The following is a 20,296-nucleotide window of genomic DNA, read 5'->3' on the forward strand; positions in this document are numbered from 1 at the left end:
CAGCCATGCAGCCCTTTGCTTCTCTCCGAACTTCCACCCAGGGCTGGAAATCCCAGGGGAGGGTGTCAGATAATGGGGTGGGGGGAGTGTCAGCCGATAATTATTTAATGGCAGTGGCTGCTGAGATCTATAACTGTTAAAAGACAAATTATCAACATCACATCTCAAAAGATACAAAGGCAGCCGCCTCAGAGGAGACCCTCCTAAGTTCTCAGGCAGCGTTTTTCTTACTTTGCCTCACTGTAAATCTCGACCATTATCGAGGGAAATATTTTCCCGTCGGTTCGGGCACGCAGCGAAATCGACGTTCACTGACGTTCTCCGATCAAAATCGGAGCCTTCCACACCTGCTCATATGCCACTCTGCCCCAGGGCCGGGCCAGATCACCGCTCCCAGGGGCTGCCGGCTCATTCAGTGCCATGGTCCTGGTACCAGGGAGCTGGGTGAGTTTGGTGCTGGGGTTTGTCACAGGGCAGCAGGCCCCTGTGAGTAGAACTGGGCCCATCCCGTCTGGAGCAGAACCGGTGAATCCAATGCAGCCAGTTAAAGGGCTGCTAGTGGCCAGGGAGGGGGAACTGATTGGGACAGGCTGTTCCTGGTGGGTGTGGGGTGGGAAGCCCCAGTGGTGGGTTCTCCTGGAGCAAGCGGCCAGGTGCCCAGGAGCATAGCCCAGAGAGCTGGTCAGAACTGGGAAGCGGCCAGAAGCCCTTCAGAGGTCTGGAGCTGAAAGCAAAAAGTTAGGACTGGGTTGAAAAACTGTGCTGCTGTTTGTCGACTTGCTTCTTTAAGAAAATAAAGCTCCTTGTATTTTGGAGCTGGACGGGGTTTAAGCAGTGGTCCGGGATGCCAGAGAGCTGTGTTCAGTCCTTAGCTCTGCCCCAGATTGACTCCCTGTGTGACGCTGAGCAAGCCACGTCCTCCTCCTGTGCCTCAGTTTCCCCATCGGAGGAACGGGGATAAGAACCCTTCCTATGTTTGCCTTGCCTATAGATTGTAAGCGCTTCAGACCGTTTCTCCTGCTGTGCCGCGCCTGGCACAATGGGGGTAGGGCCGGTAAGCGCTACTATAATACAATGAGCAATCGTTTTCCAAGCTTAAGATACCCTCTAGAAAAAGTCCTTGGTTCAAGAGGAACTCGGCTTAGAGTGTCAGGGCTGCCCACCAGCCTGCGAGGCAGGGGCTTCCCCACGGTCAGGCCCCAGCTGTGACGGGGGAATGAGACGGGGTCGCTACGGGGGCACAGCGAAGGTGTTAGGTGCCTGAAGGAGAAGGCTGGGGCTTGTTTCTAGGATGCGTAAGGACTGGAGTCAGCTCCAAGGGAGGCCGTGGGGTCCCCGGCCCCGGAGGTTTTTAAGAACAGGCAGGACAGACTCTGGCCTCGGGCCTGCCTTAGGGGGATGACCTGCCTGACATTGCTGGGACAGTGCCCAGCTCCTGAGGAACGGTTTAGGCTGCCCCATGCGCGGGTGCTCACGCCGGCTTCAAAACGAAGAACAACCGGGAAGGGAAAGAGAAGGCCCCCAACCCTCTATCGAAACTCAGATGAGGCTGGGCTTGGGCCCCGGGCAGCTGAAGATCTACTGGGCCCCCTGCTCCTAACGCCGACTTTGCTTCACTGGCAACGTTTCCAAGAGGGCGAAACCCTCCGGGACCCTCGGAGATCTGCCCACCTCGACTGGCGGCCGTGGGGGCCGGGGATCAGCTGCAAAGAAGGAGCTGCTGAGGTCGACTCTGGGACCACAAGCTGAGCGTGCTACCCTGGCCACCCCTGGGGCTGTGTGTGGGAGGGGGGCACCGGGAGGCAGGAAAGAGACTAGAGGAGGCAGCATTTGGCAGGAGATGAGGCGACATATTGTACAAGCCCACTGGGGACCCAAACTGGCTCGTGCTTGTCAGGGAGAGCAGACGGCTTTAACCCTTCAGGTGCTGGAGTGGATGCAAGCCTGACTTTCGGAGCTTTTTACGCTGAGCCGCTGGAAACCTAAATCATTGCCTAGAGGCCTCAACAGAGATCAGGGCCCCCGTTGGGCCGGGCGCCGCACAGAGACAGAGTAAGAGACAGTCCCTGCCACAAAGGGCTCACACACTATACAAGCAAGAAAGACAGACAGACGGTGGGGGATAGGCAGGATTATGATCCCCATTTTACACAAGGGGAAACTGAGGCACAGAGCGATGCAGACACTTGCCCAAGTTTCCCCAGTGGCACAGCTCCCAAGTCCTGCTCTGGTGCTTTAAACGCTATCCCACCCTTCCTCTCTGGGGGCCTTTGCTTTTGTTTGCAGGTGTTTATGTGCCGGCCCATGTAGGGGTGAGGACCCCTTGTCTTGTAGCACCATGGGTACTGGATGACAAGGGGGCGATGGTACCTGGTTAGCCCAGAGAGGACCGCACGGCAGGAATGCAGTGCTTGGCTCTCACGTTTCCTTACGCCAGGCGAGGCCTCTCCTGCCTGGTGACTCTGACACACACCCCTTCTCAGGTGCCTTCCAGGCACCGGTGCATTGTGGTTTTCCTGGAGCACCTATCCCATAGTGCTTAGTGCAACTGGGACGGCTGCTATGGCTGGTGCAAGGGGCTGTACAGACCTTACTAGCAATGCTGCGGTGACCTGCCTGCGCCTTGGACACGAGGGCTGCTAGGCCCAACCTTAGCTCCTAGGGGGAGAGAGAATCAGGCCCTGAAGCACACAACCACCCAAGCTCCAGGCAACGGAAAAGCAACAGGCCTGCCTGTGAATTCACAGCCTTGGGGCTGGATTCACGTCCATGACGCTGCTCCGAGATCCATGCAGTTACAGCAGGGGTGGGTTTGCTCTGCCCCTTCCCAGCTCCTCTCCCCCATCACTTTCTTCATCCTACCAGCTGCCTCTCCCTGATTCTCTCTCGGAGTGACCTGCCCTCGGGGGGTTTACACCGGCACCGCTGAGCAGAACCCAGCCTGGTGCTGAATTGATGCTTTCTCCTTCCCCCTTTCACCTCAAAGCTAGTCTGCGGGGCGTGACTGGGTGGTAAAAGCCCAAGGGCCTAGGGTGAGAACCTCTTTCTCTTTGCCTGGCCCTAGATCCCGCAGAGCTGCGTGTGTGTTAACCTCGGTGTGTGCTTATGAGAGTCTGTGTGTGTGTGTCTCTCCAGGTGTTTGCAGATGCATGTGTTTGTGCACTGGTGGTTTTGGGAGTTGCGCAATTGCATGCGTGTGTGTGTATGTACACGTATGACACTAATATTTGTGGGGGGCAGTGTGTAGGGGTGTGTGCGTGCACACAGGTTTAGGGTGTGTATGTGCGCAGGTTCAGGGGCGTTTACCCGCGTGTGTGCCCAGCTCCTGACAGAAGGTCTCTGCTCTGCACGGCTCTCTCCATGCCCTGGGCACGCTCGGCTGGCTGGTGACAGAAGGTCTCGGCTCCTGTCACCCCTCTCCCCTCCTCGCCTTTGTCTCCCTGGCTTTTATGGAGTGCAGGTTTTGTGAGCGGCCGGTGACAGACGGCCCCGGTACTTGATAACCAGACAATCTGTCACTGCCGCCGCTGACAGCTTTCCCAAGAAGAAGTCTCCTTTCATCCGCCCCGGCTCGCCTTGTCCCCACTTGTCCCCTTCCCCATGTGCTCCCTGGCTTTGTTCCCCCCCCGCTTCGAAAAGCCAAATAGCGACAGAAGCTCCTGATCATAATATCGCTCTAATCGAGTCTGTCATAATCGGATCCAATCTAATTACGTTCAGATCCCTCTCTTCTCCTGACTCTCGCTATTGCCCGTCCATCTGTCCCTCTCTCCCATTCCAGTCTTTGTGTCCATGCATCTGTTATCTGCAGGCCTTTCTCCCTCCCCACCGTGTCCTCGCGCCCCCGCCCCCGGCGCAGCGTGGCTGCCCCGGCCCCTTCCTCCAGCGGGTCCCTCTCCAATCCATCTCTCTTAGAGGCCTCTCCATCAATCCATTTAGCAGCAGCTCCCTGCTTCGCTGTGCCCATCTGCTTCTCACTTTCTGCCGGCTCTGGATGTGGCACTGCTGTTTTGTTTGCAAGTCTATCTTGATTAGCCCCAGCAACCTTGCTGTTTAAAGCTGCGCTGGCAGGGACGGGGAGAGATCACCTGCATGGCACAGAGCCCTGTGCTGTAAGCAGCATCCTTCCTCGGGGCTGCACGGCCTACGTCCCTCTGCTGCCCTGCACCTCACCTCCTCATTAACAGCAGTGCGCAGTGGGGGTGAAATGCCACCGCTGGGATCGGGCAGTGTCTTGTACCCACTTTGTGCGGGTGTGAATGACGGCACGAGGCCGGGGTCAATGGAAAATCGGGCTGGCAGGGGGTACGGCCCTGGAGGTGGGGTGGGAGGGATCCAATTTGAAATGTCCAGAAGTATCAATGTCTCCCTTCTTCCTAAACCCAGATGGGGAAAATACTCCATTGTTTTAGAGCCCTGATACTATGTTTAGCTAGATAGAAGGGTGAGCATCGGACTAGACAGAGAGGAGTGTCTGGGGATAAACAGACAGAAAGGGTTGTAGGGCGATAGATAAAAGGGGGTGTATGAGGACAGAGAGCTGTGTATGGGGACAGAGAGAGTGCAAAGTGACACACCATCATGAGCTGGATTTTGTTGCATTTTCCACCCACTTTGCATAGCTGTGGCCGATGACACAAGGCGTGGGGGCGCTGGAAAACTGGGCCCTTCGTTTTCAGACACTCCAAGGTTCGGGGGGAAGGGAGGGGGAGAGGCAGGTCAGAGCTAGGGTTTGGTTTGGATGTTGGGACAATTTGTGGGGTTCTGACACCTTCCTGTGAAGCAGCTGGTGCTGGCCACTGTTAGAAACAGGCTGCTGGGCTAGACGGAGCAGGGACCTGATCCGGTCTGGCAGTGCCTAGGTTCCTATTTGTAACGTTCAGAGCCGGATTTCAAACACATGGTGGGAGTTAGATGCAGGCTGGGTGCCAGCCAATGTACTTTGAATCCTGCGATATTCACCCTTTAGCTCCACTGCGTCACCTCGCTCCGTTCGATCGCACTAGCTACTTGACGGAGAGCACAGAGGATCAGAGCATGGGAGTGGGGCCCAGATTTCTAAAGATATTTAGGTAACGCTGTGCTCAGCGTCGCAACGCCTAACTAATTTAGGAGCCTAAATTTCATTTTCAAAAGGGATTTAGGCACTTCGTAGTTCAAATCCTATTGGCAGCTGATGGGATTAGACTCCTAAATGGCTAGATCTGTTTTGAAAATGAGCTCAGCTAGATGTTGTGACACTGAGCTCAGCGACGGAAATACCTTTAAAATGTGGCCCGAGTGCGCCAGGAATGAATGGGGTCTAGTGGTTAGAACAGGGGACCTAGGAGTCAGGACTCCTGGGTTCTGTGTCCAGCTCTCCCAGGGACTCATTGCCCCCGCCCTATGATGGCCAGTTAGTCTCTCTCTCTCTGTGCCTCGGTTTCCCTCAGCTGTAAAAAGGGGATGATACCACTTACCTACCTCTCTCAGTATCTGAGCATCACAGGGGGGCTGGGGCAGGGCAGGTGGCTGTGAAATGCAGTCGGTCCGTCTGCGAAGCGCTTTGAGCACCTCACCCGAAAGGCACACGGGATGTGCAAACTTCGGATCAATACAGTTAAAGTAAAGAGCAAACCGGGTCAGGTTTGTATTTTTTTCTAGCTGTTTCTTTTCTCTTGATTTCTGCGCATCTCCCTGTCCCAGGTTTATTTCCTGTATCTGAGCAGGTCTCTACCCGTCACTAACACTTATTTTCCAGAGCATGGCTGCACGTATACAATGGAGGACAATCCCTGCCCCACAGACCTTACCATCTACAGAGACACAGGCAGGATGATTATCCCCTTGTACAGAGAGGGAATCAAGACTTAGGGAGACTAAAGGCCCAGATTCTCAAAGGTATTTAGATGTTTAAGTGACTTGCCAGGGTCACACAGGAAGTCAGTAGCAGAGCTCAGAGTTGAACCCCCAATCCCCAGGCCAGTGCTTTAGCCACCAGACCAGACTTCCTCATCAGAAGGAAGCCTAGGGATGCGTGACAGTCCCAAGTCCATCTGTGGGAAATCAAACGCAGGCTACCTGCCAAATGGCAGACACTGGATTCCAGCATTAGAACTACGGGGCAGCAGTGTCCCTGCAGATCAATACGACAGGGAGGAAGCTTGGGCGCAATCCATGCTGTTGGCAGGGTGCATGAGGGACACCGAGCAGGAGAAATGGGAACACCTGGGAGGGGAACGTTGCCAAATCCTGTCATGAGGCAATGGTCTAACACGCACCAGGCTCCAGCCCTGGCTTGACTAATACCCTGGTAGCTGGTAAAATATGTCACCCATTTCTCATGCTAGCAAATTTCCCAGTCCTCTGTCAAGGGGGTGTGAGAATCATTAGTGGGACGGCCAGCCAGTGAAGTCATGTCATGCCTGTGAGGTACTTGTAAATGCGTGATGTTCTTGTCATCACTTGCTAAGCTCATGGGCTGGGCTGGGGGAATCAAATACACACAGGCAGCATGGGCTGTGTTCGGCCCTGCTGCTAGGGTACAATCGCTCCATAACAAAGCCATGGCGCTGAACAGCTGCAGCGTTCCACCCCAGAGGAGGCTGCGCTAACCAGGGAAGATGCTCTGAACAAAGCTGGGGACTTGGAAAGATTGCTGCTGTCTTTACAAAAATCAGAGGGGACAGATCCTCAGCTGGTTTCAATGAAGCTTACACCAACTGTGTCCCCCTCCCAAAGGTGGGAAAAGACCTAGAGGCCTTCAGAGATGGCAGTGGGTTAGTTCTTGTCTGGTCCAGGAAGGATGGGTTGGCGGTTAGAGCGCCTGCCTGGGAGCTGGGTTTAATTCCTTGCTCTCCCACAGACTTCCTGGGGGACTCTGGGCAAATCACATACACTCCTCACCTCCTGAAAGGTGGGTAACTAGTTTCTGCGCCTCAGTTTCCCCACCTGTAAAGCAGGGCTGGTAGCAGTGCCCTGCCTTGCTGGGATGCTAACTCCATTCAAGCTTGGGGTGCTATGGGTAACAGGGGACAGAGCCGTTCCTTAGAGAGATGCAGGCAACAGCCTTGCACTGATATATCCTCGAGCCTTTCTCCTAACATCTGAGTAGCATTAAACCCCTGCCCCGGTCCCTGGCATTGCTCATCTCATTGCAAATCCAGCTCCAAATTCCACAGCTCGGCCTCGTCTTCATTTTAGCTGGTTTTAAAATTTAATAAGCTAATGACTTAGAGGCACCAATTTTGATTCCCCCCCCAAATCTGCCTAAAGTGCTTCCTTATCCGAGCAGCCAAAACAGGCCTGGCTTTGTTCTGGGCATTCGTTAACTTCCCCGCCTCTTCATATTCCCGGAGCCACAAGTTCCAGGGGCTGGGAGGCCGGGGCGGCTGGGAAGATGCACATTTCCCATTTTATTCCTCTCTTCTCTTGTCTCTCTTCCCCCCACCTCCGCCTCCGGGCACCAGGGCAGCTGCAAACCCTCCTCTCCGGGCTCAGCCCCACCCCTCTGCCTCCAGGGATGTAGCTGAGGTCAGAGGTCGAGACAGTCAGTGGCATCGTTTTGTGCCGAAGCCCCTCGCAGAGTCAGAAGGGAAAAGGAAATGAACACGTACGGGGGGGAAGGGTGGGGGAGCCGGGCAGAACCAGGGGTTCCTCCTGGGGCGTCGCACACGGCTAGAGGCCGACAATGCTCCACGGTTGGGCCTGCAAACGCCAGCTGTCCCCTGAGCTGTCTTTCTCCCGGCCCCCCAGCCCAATGCTCACAAACCGGGACTGCCTGCCTGGCTTTGGGGGGAGGGGGAGGAGTGGCCTCTGGAGCGCCACCCCCCCTTTGCAGGGGGGGTCGCCCAAGCAGAGGGCACCCTCGGAGGAGGGAGGGCAGGCAGGGGAGGGAGGTGAGGTGGGGCTTCTGAGAGGTCCTAGGGCAGCCTTTGGGCCTTTAACCCAGCTCTTGCCAGAGGCGATGCAACCTGAACTCCCTCTGGCCCCTGTGGCGGAGGCGTGAGGAGAAGGCAGGGGCAGACGGGCACACTAGGAGCGGGGGGGGGACTTGCCCCGGGGCAGCAGGACGAGGCGTGAGCAAGCAGCTAAAGCACAGAGGGTGGGGATTGGGGACTCAGGACGCCTGGGTTCTACCCCCAGCATGGCCAGTGGTGAACTTGGCCAAGGGAGGGAGATGGTGCTTTATAGCCGGTGAGAGGGATGTACGGTACCTGGAGGGGGCAGCCACTGAATTACTGCCCTCTCTGGGCACGAGGAGAGCTCGGTCCACAGTCTACGCTGTGCTTGTCCCAGAGGGGACAGCGGTTCTCAAACCTTTGTACTGGTGACCCCTTTCCCACAGCAAGCCTCTGAGTGCGACCCCCATCATAAATCAAAAACACTTTTAAATGTATTTAACACCATTATACATGCAGGAGGCAAAGTGGGATTTGGGCAGGGGGGAGGCTGATGCTCATGACCCTCCATGTAATAACCTTGCGACCCCGAGGGGTTCTGACCCCCAGTTTGAGAACCCCTGCCATTTGGGGTATCATCAAACAACCACAACCCATACTCAATGGGGAGCCCCATCCTGAAATCAGCCCCTCTTCTGGCCTTCAAGCCCCCCAACCTCACCAAGCTCATCATCAGAAGCAAACTCAACACAGACCAGGACACACCAACCCAACGCAGCCCCAGCCCCTGCTAGAACAGATGCAAAACCTGCAGGCATATCTCCACTGCTGCAATGATCCACACACCTTTCAAGATCCACGGTCCGACACATGCCTATCAGAACAGGTGGAGTACCTCAGCCAGTGCACTAAATGCCCCGATAGCCACTATGGGGCTGACATCAGACAGACAATCACCCTGCTCTCCAATGAACTCACACAGGAAAAATGATACAAGACAAACACACGCTTCACAAACGATCACTCTGAGTCTGACCTCTCAGTCCTCATCCTCATCGGAAACCTGGACAAGCCAGGGAGCTTAAATTCATAACTCTGGTAGACATTAAAAATCATGGACTGAACAGAGACACTGGATTTATGGCTTATTACAACAATCTGTAACCCACTAACCCCACTTCTTGTCCAATGATTGCAGAGGTGGTAACGGGCCACGCTACGCTGACAGTCCCTTACCATGTGTGCCAACTATTTATGCTAAACACCTTGCATTCAGCGGTGACGCTGGGAGTACCTTTGCCAGCCCTGTAGAAGAGTCGTGCATGGCTCAAAAGCTTGTGTCTCCCCACCACAAGTTGGTCCAATAAAAGATACGACTTCCCCCACGTCCTCTCTCTAGTATCCTGGGACTGACTCGCCTACAACTACACTGAGACCCACCCACTCACCATAGGGCGGGGGGAATGGACACATGGGGGGCACGCATGGAAGGAACAATCGAGCTACTAGTAGAGGGCAGGGAGGGGAACGCACCTCGCACCCGACCCCTTCAACCAAGTTCTCAGCAGAGGCATTGCAGCTTGAACGGCCCTCCCTTTCCTCCGGGGCAGGGCAGAGGCTGGGAGCCTGCCCTCCCCCAGCCCTGCCTATCCCCTCTCCCAGGCCAGCATCTAAAGAACTGGGCATGAAGCAGCAGGGCCTCCCCAGAAGAGGCACATTGCTCAGCAAACAGCAGCCCTGTGCAGACACAACCTCCCACCCCTGGGAGCAGCTGCCCAAAGCCCTCAGGCGCCAGTAGCCTGTTTATTTTAAACAGCATCTCAGCAACACTTGCCGTAAGTTGCATCATTTCTATTGCCCCCGGCAAAGGGCAGTAAGGGAGGTTCGAAATCAAATCCAGAGCCTGGCATTCCTCTGCTCCCTTCTTTTTGCCACCTTTGCACATCATATAGGCATATTTGCACTGGAGAGTGATGTAAAATTCCAAAGGTTTTACAAAACCCACTTTGAAAGCTGTATGTTTTAAAATGATCAACAGAAATACTTTTGCATGCAGCGGAAAGTTAGCCTGTGACACCTAGTGACACAACACCTAGAGCTTAGGTAGACTTCAAAAGAGGATTGGACCTTAGTATTGATTGCAAGAACACGCAGAGTTAAAGCAGGCTTTGTTTTGCTAAGAGCTGTGGGAAGGAGAGAAACCCTCAAGCTTCTGGGCATGAACCAACTTCTAACTAATGGGCAGTAATGGGGTCAGGACAAATCATTGCCTGGGAACAGGTTATCTCATCACTGCGGGGTTCTTGCACCTTCTTCTGAAGCAGCTGGCACTGGCCACTATCTGAAACAGGGTCATGGACTAAGTGGACCCACTGGTCTGAACCAGTCTGGCACTTCCTCTGCTCCTGTTCTTGAGAGCAAGCATCAGCCAGTGGTTAGGGTGAAAGCTTGGGGTTCAGGAGACCTCACTTCAATTCCCTCTCTGCCACAGACTCTGTGCGACCTTGGGCAAGTCACTTGATCTCTCTGTGCCTCGATTTCCCCAGCTGTACAATGGGGATAAAAGCCCTGCCCTGCCTCCCAGGAGGTTGTGAGCATAAATACATTAAAGATTGTGAAATGCACAGACACTCCAGTGATGGGATCTGTGTAAGTACTAGATTGGGAGATGTTCTTAGGGACAGCTGAGCATTCCTGGCCCAAACCCCCATGCAGACAACATAGTCAAAGCTCCACTTTGTGCCTCACTCAGCTAGGCAGTCACAGCTGGGGAACTAAACTGTGACCAGACAGAACACTCAGCCGCTTCAGATGAGGCAAGGCATTGCCACGGAGCCCGCTGCAGAGAAGTTATTTACTTTCCATGTGCTTTGCATAATTTCCCTTGCCACCTTTCCTAATTATCAAAGCAAACTGGCTTGGAACAAGGGAATTCTCCAGCACGCCTCATCTTCCTGCAGAGAAAGCAAGGCTGAATCCGTGGTGCCAGCTAATGTGAACGCAGCCGGCTGTAGCATAAGATCAAGCAGAAATAGAAGCTGGACCAGGTCCTGAAAAGATCAACACAAAACAGGGGCAGGGAACAGTAGGAAGTGGTGTGGTCCCACAGTTAAAGCAGAGGCCTGGTATTCAGGACTCCTGGGTTCCAGGGCCATCTCTGCCACTGGTGCACCTGGGCAAGTCTTTTTGCCGCTCTGTGCCTCAGTTTACCCAACTGGAAATTTGGCGGTGTGCTGCACCCACCTGATGCATTTGGATTGTAAACTCTCTGGGGGGAGGGACTGCCTTTGTGTTGTGCGCATACACCCACAACATCCGGCACATCAAGGACTGTGCTACCACACTACACATATTAAACAATCCATAGTCATTCATATTTCTAGCTACCCATATGGCCCTCATTATTGTAAACTCCAATAATCTCATTCATTAATGGACTTTATCCTGCCAACTTCTTTCCCCGGGGTCAGACCCAGTCAGTAGCAGAACCATCTGAACCATCCTTTGCACCCCTGATGCTTATTTCCTTTGTAAAGAGCTTTGAAGTCTACTGCTGCTAAGTAGGTATCATCTAGGCACTGGGACATCTCTAAATGAAAGACTCTGTAGAAGTGCATGAGAAACAGAAGTGCTGACTCGTTTTTCTTTGGGATTTCTGCATTATTTTCTCCAGCATGAGGCACAAGAAGATTTTTACCTCTGACTACAAATGAATCACCTCTAACGTCAATGCTTTTACGTTTACTGCAAAGGCTAAGAGGAAATCAAAGTCGATGGCAAAAAAAAAATCAAATTATTTTCTACATCCATGTACAGAATAAGCATGGCGGTCAGGTACCGGGAAGGCATTTATTCACCACTGCTTATTAGCATTAGGAACGCTCTAATTAATGTGTATAATCGCCAGAATGATGGAGAAAGTGTATCAGGGGAGTTATAAACTTTTCCATCCCTGCAGCTGAGGACTGCTGCAGCTAAAGCAGGATGGGCAGTGGAAGCTGGTGACAGAAGCCAGAGCCCCGACCAAGCTGCAGGCCTGACAACAGAGCAGCTACTGTGATTGATAAAAGCAGCTAGCACATCAGCCAGGGGAACGAAGGGGGACTGAGCTGGGCAGTTTCAAAGTGAGGACTCGGCCTCCTCTAGAGACATCTGAAATCTAAATGAATGCAGGGAGGGGATGGCTTGGGAATAGGAGAATGAGCTTTTCCATTGCTAGGTCACGGCTATGAATCCACACTGAGCACATAACAGCTGAAAGCCATTGGGTAGCTGCATGATAGCAGTTCCGTCTGCTCCCAGTAAGATGAGTATTTGTATCCCAAAACCCTCAACTGGCATGAAGCCCTGGGTTTGCATGTCAGGGGTGAGGCCAAAGGACTGGATAAGCCATGGAAACTTCATCCCCCTTTCCACACCACGACTGTGAGTGGCGAGGGTTTGCTCCGTGTTGGTCATGGGTAAAAATAGGATTGCATTGGTCACAACTGGCAAACCAGCACCTTTCACCAGTGCTAGCTACATTTTAATCACAAATACGTTGCCTTCTTTCGTACAGTTCCTGCCAGGATCTCAAAGCAGTTTATAAATGGAAATGAATCAAGCCTCACTATGCTCCTATGCAACAGGACAACATCCTTCCTGCTTGCAGATCAGGAAACTGAGGCACAGGGGAAGTGATTCACCCAGGGAACAGAAACTTGGGGCTGCTGCCTCATGTCCTATCACGCATTAGATCTCACTCCCCTCCCAGAAGTCCTGACTCCTCAATCCTGTTTCTCTTAAAAAGAAGAGAGGCACAAGGGTGAACCGAGTGATTCGCTGCCTACAGCAGGACAGGGAAACATTCAGAGGACTACTTCCTTGCTTTCACCCTTTTGATTAGGCGAGGCTGCTGGCAACCAGGGTTTTTGAGAGACTAAAAAAATCCCAAACCCAGAGCAAATTTTGGGCTGTCAGTCAAGTGACTTTTGGTGTTTTCCAGCACTGGCAGCAGCGTGGAAAATTTGTCTTCGCTGCTCTGCTTTCCAGCCTGGCCCCTTGCTTCTCCTTTCCCTTTGTCAGCCCGTGATAGGAGGGTTGCTTATTGCACTGTCCACAGGGAGACCTATTGGCCGTCTATGGAGTGGCGTAGGCACAGACAACAGAGGCAGCTGTTTGTTAGCCTCGCCAGCGATCGGCTTCAGAACAAAAAGCTTGGAGTGGAGAACAGGGAGAAGGTTTATTTCTCTCTTCATAGAGGAATAAATACTGAGGGGGGGAGGGAGAGGAAAAAAAATCAGTCAAGCAGCCTTCTGAAAACAGCATGAGCATTAAATCTGCATGTAGAAGAAAAAACCCAACCATTTAAAAATATGGCTGAAGCCCTGATGATAGCAACATGATTTTTGATTGAATGTAACAATAATTCTATCCTGGCCTTAAGTAGAACCATTCATCCATAAACCTTACAGCATTTTATAGAGGAGAGCAAGCATCATATACTGAACAATGTAATCCCCTCTTTTAGGAAACTGTTTGTGAGCGCATATCTTTGAGTTCCCCTATCACCCAACAGCTTCACTTGCAGAAATACTCTATCGATGGCAATTCCAGGCAGATTGCTTTAGTTCTGACAGAGTTGGGGTGGGTTAGAAGTTAGGTAGGTGGAGGGTGTCAAAATCAGTTACCATGCAAGGGTAGTTTTTCAGCCTAAACTGAGACGTGAAGCTTTTCTCCATCATGACTAGGAGCAACGAGAAGAAAGTGAGCAAAGGAACAGTCCATCTTGGAGTCTCAGGAACGGTGTCCTGATAGCAAGACGTATTAGTGAGTGGAGCAGTTTCCCCAAGGGAAGCAGTGGAAATCCAAGACTCAACTGGAGAACAGATGGAATAACTAACCCTTCAGGAGGCTGATGATGATGTTTGGGTTGGAACTGACCAGCTCCACTTTCTTTGATTTGTTCCTTTACACAAATCTGAGCTGTTCACTTGGGATATCAACATCCTTAAATCAAGGATACTGAAGGATGGGAGGAATTTCTGATGCAAAAAGTTAATCCAGGGCCATTGGAGAGGCTGCTTCTCCTACCCAATCAGCCTTAGTTGCTATCAATAAACGTTGCAATCAATCCTGCAAAGTGCTGAGGTCAGTGCTAGTTATTAATCATGTTTTATTTTGTGATAGTCCCTAGGGGCTAATCAAGATGGGGCCCATTGTGTTAGGTGCCGTATAAACAGAGTAGCAGACAATCCCAGCCCCCGAAAGGCTGACATTCTATAGAGACAAGGGTAACAACTCCCAGCCCAATCTCCGGACATAGCTCTCTCCTCCTTCGGCCTATTATAAAAGGAGAGAAAAGCTTTGTTGTGAGGAAAGTAAATATCTGACAAGTTCCATTTCTCCCAAGAGCAACAGACATGGCAACATCCAGTGGACTACATTCCCCAGAGTTCCTTGGTCCTATAAGAAGCAGCGCCGGAGAAAGGCAGTGGGAGCAAAGGATTAGTTTTTAAGTAGTGATTTTTTTTTTTAATTAAGCCAAGCTATTTATATATGTACAACCTGGCTGCCTCCCAAATATTGCACTATTTAAAAAAGGAGGAGATCTGACATCTAATTATTTGTTCAACACACCTTCCCTTGTCCGCACTGTAATTTACATAGATTCACAGCAGCTGTCAGACAATTCTTCAGCTAATCCAGATAAAAGAGGTACAACTAGGGAGAGCAAAGAAATCTGCCATCCATGTATGTCCCAGAGAGGCCTCTCCTTCATGTGCTTCACACCCACCCCCAGTCTGGAAACACATCCATGGTAGTTGGGTGCTGGTAGCATCCAGTACTGACCCTCTTCAGAGTTGTCCAAAAGGGAGGACAAAGATTCAAGACCCTTGGAAACTTTAAAGCAACATGATCTCTTTAGGACTTGGTCAACACAGCTTTTTGGGGGAGTTTCTTCTGTTTCTGGGTTCAGTTTCTTGGGCTCACCCTTGGAAATCATGGCGTGATCCACCTGTGTCCCTATCAAGGCAGAGACATTCCAGTGTCAGCCACGCAGTTTTAGTCAGAACAGTTGTAATCCAAGTGCTGGGTACCTGAACCCGCGGGAAGCACTCAATAAGCCACGGCCCCACCGTCCCCGGAGCTGCTGAAAAGCACATGCGCTTTGGCATTGATGAAGTAGGTTGCGAGGAGAGAGAGGATCAGAATGGCGATGCCCACGACCAGTGTGATTATCTACAAGAAAGGAAACATGTAACGGTGCGGTTACAAAGACAGAATGACGGACTCACTTTGTAAAGGCTCCTGGATGCTGAAGCATCTCAGCAGAGACTCAGTATTGTATTGTGGTGACTCCTAGGGGCCTCAATCAAGGATCCGGACTCCACTGTGCTAGGTGGTAAAGACTGGGTCTCCACCCAAGGAGCTTAGTGTCTAAAACCAGAGAACCAAAGGAATTGCGAGACTGGACCAGATCCATGTTCCATCCAGCTTTTTCTACCCTGACTCTGACAGTGGCCAGCATTATGCTTCAGCGAAAGGAAGAACAGACCTTGCATTAGGTAGATGGAGGATAAACTGCTCCCCACATTAACTATTAGGAATTAGAAGAAAAGCTAGAGATTGGTTTAAGCTCCAAGCATGAGGTTTTAATAGCTCTTCCACAATGTGTATTTGCATTAACTATTTTATCCTCAGACACATCCAATCCCCCTTTGAATCTTGGCCTCAACTACATCCAGTGGCAGAGAGTTCCACAGGTTAAGTGTTGTGTGGGGAAAAAAATCATTTACTGATTCTGAATCTGATGTATTTTCATTTTATTGAATGTCCCTTTATTCTTGTACCATCAGACAGGAAAAGCAGAAGCTCCCTGTCCATCTTATCTTTACTATTTGTTATTTATACACTTTTTTCATCTCCTTTCTTATTTGATGCCTTTTTAAGAAAGCAGAGAAATTAACTGCTCAGTTTATTAGTTCTTTATTTAAATGGCTAAATACACACAACTGAGCATGAATCCTTTGCCCTTGCAGAGCTCCTTATCCATTCCTAAGGTCCCATAATGGGCTGCTCTTCCTATACAAACACCTACCAGTGGCAAAGCCAGAGTCACTGCGCCTGATTCTCCTTTAAACCGAGGCACCTTTATACTGTCACAGGGTCATAAAAGAGCCTTCGTGTAACTGAGAATCCAGCTCGCTAGCGACGCACTAGCTCTGCATGGCTTGTGCTGGATATTTAAGGGCTGAGACAGGGCAGGCAGGGAGTTACACTTGCCTGGGGTGGAGTTAAGAGGCACAACACAGACCGAGTAACCACCCGCTGAGTGAGTAACAACCCAAGCAGCCCAGCAACTGCCCTGACATGCATGCCCAGCCCCTGGGTGACACACATGACAATGAGAGTCATGTACATTCACAGGGTTTAGAGACAGGGGTATGACATCACTAACAGCCAACCAGAGAGCTCCAAAGCAGGCCCACAGTTCAAAAGCCCCCTCAAAATTAACCCTTATTTGGCTGGTAGCTAAACATCAATGTAGCCATTGGAAGGGTGCTGAAAGAATTTTGTTGACCTTACTAAAAACCTGGATCAATCCTGTAAAAGAAACAGACAAGTTGTGCTTCTCTGCTTTTAAATGAACCATCTGATAATGTATTGATTTGTATTTGATCCCTGGATTTTCTTATAAAGGCACCTGAGCCATGGCTGGCTATCGTACTGCGCAAAATCAAAATATCTTCCATTTCAGAAATCCACCAAACACATTAAGGTTGCAAAATCAAGCAATTGAAAGACAGGCTGAATTCTGGCGCTTCCTTCTTTTTGCTCACGCATGATACAACCTTTACTTATATGATCACATGTAATTAAGGTGGAGTTAATGGTGACATTTAAATTGTTACTATTAGGATTCAAAGTTAACATCCCACTAGGATGTCTCAGCTCCCCCCGGCCAGTCCCCCAAGGCTAGCTACAGATCCAAGCGAGGGCACTTCATTCACACTTGCTTCATGTTTGGAAGGCTTTTTCCTTCACCATAAGGGCTAGAACGTTTGTTTCTAAAAGGAAGACGTGCTCATGCAGCACAATTCCACAAGGGCAAAACCTCTGAGCAATCAGAGCCCTGATTATACACGTTTTGGCAAGACAATGGTTAATGTACAGAATATTCTTAAATTTATACAGGGCCCTGTCAGCCCAGAGGATCCCAAAGCATTTTACATGCATAATCCAACACACAGAATATAGGACACACCTTCAGTTTGAGTTGGGAGGGAGCTCAGAGCACTTTAAGAGCATGAAGCATCATTATGCAGCTGTTTAGGGGAGAAACTGAAGGCTAACACAGTGCCTAGCTAAACTACTAAGGGTAACTTTGGGGAACTGAATGGAATTATCCTTGTTGGAATTTCGCAGAAGACTACAGTTAAAGCCTTCAATCTTGCAAAGCGTCCCAAGTTCTTTAGTCACCAAAAATGGTCAAAACCCCTCTCACCATATTAGGCTATTGGTTCAGAAATGACTTGGGGGGAAAAGCATCTATTGCATCACTGATGCCACTTTCTGCAACACCCAGGATTTCTGTAGAGGGTCTCCTAAGAGTTCACCAAGCCCAATCCTGTTTAGCTGGTGAGATCTGATAGGATAGCACAAGGTGTCATAAAACCTGGTCACAGCATGTGTTTCAAAGCTTGCTGGGAGACATTAAAATCTGTTCTCAACATCTTCTTCGAGTGTTTAGAAACACACCAACTCACCTCTAGCTCCTTGCTGGCTACGAGAAATATGCGGGCGCGGATATCCTTCCAGCGGCTCTCTGTCCACGTGGAGTATTCTGTGGAGCCCCACTGCTTCAGCTCGAAGGCAGGAGAGGCAGCCTTGGTTAGATGGACAGTTGACTGGACGCAGAAGGGAACTCGCGATGTTGAGTTTGGGTCCCTGGAACCCTGCGCCCACGTATAAACGTACATCTGCAAAGAGAATGCTGGGGAGTGAGACCCAACAGGGCACTAGCAAAGAACCATCAGAACCTTTATTCCTGGAACCTCACTTGCTCTCCGGGATCATAATAGGCTTTACTGATTGTACAGACTGTATGAGGTTCGCTTCACCCATTGCTGAAAAGCATCTCTCTCTGAGGTGGAGCGTGTGTTCTGTTTAATTACACATAACAGTGTACAACAGCTGAGGACTGCGAGTGACAGTCCTGTGTCCAGCTGAAACTGCAGGGGAATTTATGTCAGCAGAACGTAATTCACAAGCTGGAGTTTATCCAGGATCTCAGGGCTAACGCCTCATCTCTTACCAAAGGCATCATGGGATCTTTGATACCCAGGAGTGGCCAAGGCTCATTTTTATGAGTCTCTGTAGAAGCTAGAGAGATTAACTGGCCAAAGAATGAAGGACCCTGACACCAGGACTGGGTAGAGGCCCATTGGTGGTGGATGCTTGCACTGCCAATGCCTGTGCTGTATGTGCTGCCGGTGTTGGGATCGGACTCAATTCCAGGGTATGTCAGAATGGCATCATTCACGGGCAGGACATTGGACACTCAAAGCGCCCTCAGACTGATGCATCTGTGAACCAAGTTGCCATCCCAGCTGTACTCACTTTAAAAGAGCACTCCCTTCTGAAGCGTCTCCTGCCTCGGGCACTAGGATGCAGCTGGGATGCCTCTATGATGGAGGAGGACTTTCCTCATCTCTCCCATGTCTTGTTCAAGACAGAAGGAAATTTTTCCATCCAGCTTTCTTCTCAGAGGCGAAAGTGAGACCAATTCATTGCAGGGACTTCAGTGGAGTTCACTAGCCCAGCGTTTCTTTCCTATCCCCCACCCTCATTCTACTCAGATGGCAACTTACTTCCTTCTCGGGGTTGGGTGTTTTTTCAGGGTTCAGGCACTCCTCCTTGGTGAAATTGACAACCGTGCCTGTGAGATTGGCCAGAACGTATTGCACTAGCTGGGTGGTGTTCACCAGTGTGGTAACCGCAATGTAGTGCTGGGGAAGTTCATCACCTGGGAGAGTCAGAGAAAACAGGATTGGCAGGGAGAAAGCCAGATGCCAAAGAGGCTACCACAGAACTTTAGAAAGTTCCCAGGTGACATATCAAGGTAGCTCTGAATTCTTCCCCAGACCATGCTTACCCAAGAGTCCTTTCAGGTCCTGTTTAATGATGGACTGGAACCAGGAGTTGTTAGTTTTAATCAGAAACCCGTAGAGCATTCTGGAGACCTGAAAGTGAGATGGAAATGGGTTCATCCACATTCAACTTTACAAGACGAACCAGGAAGTACATCTGCCTAAGGCTCCAGCTGGAGTACTGTCCCCCATTCTGGGCACCACACTTTGGAAAAGATGTGGACAAATTAGAGGAAGTCCAGAGGAAAACAACAAAAATGATAAAAGGTCTAGAAAACATCACCTATGAAGGAAGGCTGAAAACACGGTTTGTTTAGTTTGGAGAAGAGAAAACTGAGGGGGGACTGAGGGGGATCTAATGGCTGAAGCACAAGGCTGGGAGTCAGGATACTTGGGTTCCATTTGCAGTTCTGGGAGGGCAGATGATCTAGTACCTGAAGTGAAGGGTTGGGAGTTGAGAGTCCGGGGTTCCGTCCCCAGTTTTGCCACCTCCTGCTTGCATGACCCATCTGTGCATCAGTTCCCCCCCATTCCACCCACCCCCAATGCTACAAAACAAGAATAAATATTGCTCTGTTTTGTTGGGGGCTTGTGTAGCTTAATATCTAAGACACTGGGATCTGATGGGAGGCACGAGAGAAGGGTAAAGTGTTAGTCATTCAGCTATGGTGGAGAAAGGGAGAGGGAGGCAGGCACCCAGGGAGACAGACAGGCCAGCATGCTGTGTAAACACACATAAACAGAGACAGAAGGGAAATACGTGAGAGCTCAGCATGGATGCCAGGGACTGGATCCCATCTGCTCGTACCGTTCTTGGATCCGCTTGAATAGCAGAGGTGTTGCCGGTTCCCCCTGCAAGCTGGTAGAGAGCACGGGCGACCACTGTGGCTACTTCTGCCAGGGACTGCAAGGAAAGAGGGCTCTGTGTTAATCAAGACAGGCAGGCCCAGTACAACAGGGAAGGAGAGCCAGCCAGTCCCCACACATCCATCAAAGCATTTATAGCACATTCATATCTAAGCGCCTAATGCCACCAGCCCAGTCGAAAGCACCCCAGTAATGGGAAGAGACCCCATCACCCAGATTCTCCCCCCCCGCAAGCAATGGACAGAGACAATGTTTTGCAGAAACCTTAGCTGTGTCAGTGACATAGTCCAGGGTCTCCTCGGGGCTAAGCCCCTCAGGATATTTCATCAGGATGTTCTCTGCTGTGTCATACATGCTCTGGTAATATCTGAAAGAGGAAGAGAAACAGGATTGGGGAAGGGGGCGGAAAGAAATCAC

The 20,296-nt window shown here is 50.9% G+C and overlaps 1 protein-coding gene across 3 annotated transcripts in view; it reads right to left on the reverse strand.

The window, feature by feature from the left end:
• The window catches only part of NCSTN (nicastrin), a 44,513-nt gene that overhangs the window by 6,990 nt on the left and 17,227 nt on the right, over window positions 1-20,296 (reverse strand). For 2 of the 3 annotated variants that reach the window (XM_044991706.1, XM_044991705.1), the window contains exons 12-17: window positions 20,144-20,246; window positions 19,821-19,916; window positions 19,018-19,105; window positions 18,734-18,888; window positions 17,630-17,842; window positions 11,716-15,101 (exon numbers count right to left, since the gene is read on the reverse strand). In XM_044991706.1, coding sequence (XP_044847641.1) covers window positions 14,979-15,101; window positions 17,630-17,842; window positions 18,734-18,888; window positions 19,018-19,105; window positions 19,821-19,916; window positions 20,144-20,246 — 778 coding nt within the window. In that variant the 3' untranslated portion in view covers window positions 11,716-14,978. Of the gene's footprint in view, window positions 1-11,715; window positions 15,102-17,629; window positions 17,843-18,733; window positions 18,889-19,017; window positions 19,106-19,820; window positions 19,917-20,143; window positions 20,247-20,296 lie in introns of those variants that run through there. The other variant, XM_044991707.1, reaches the window with a different exon arrangement.

Source organism: Mauremys mutica, chromosome 17 (assembly GCF_020497125.1).
Source record: "Mauremys mutica isolate MM-2020 ecotype Southern chromosome 17, ASM2049712v1, whole genome shotgun sequence".
In the NCBI taxonomy this organism is placed as follows: domain Eukaryota; kingdom Metazoa; phylum Chordata; order Testudines; family Geoemydidae; genus Mauremys; species Mauremys mutica.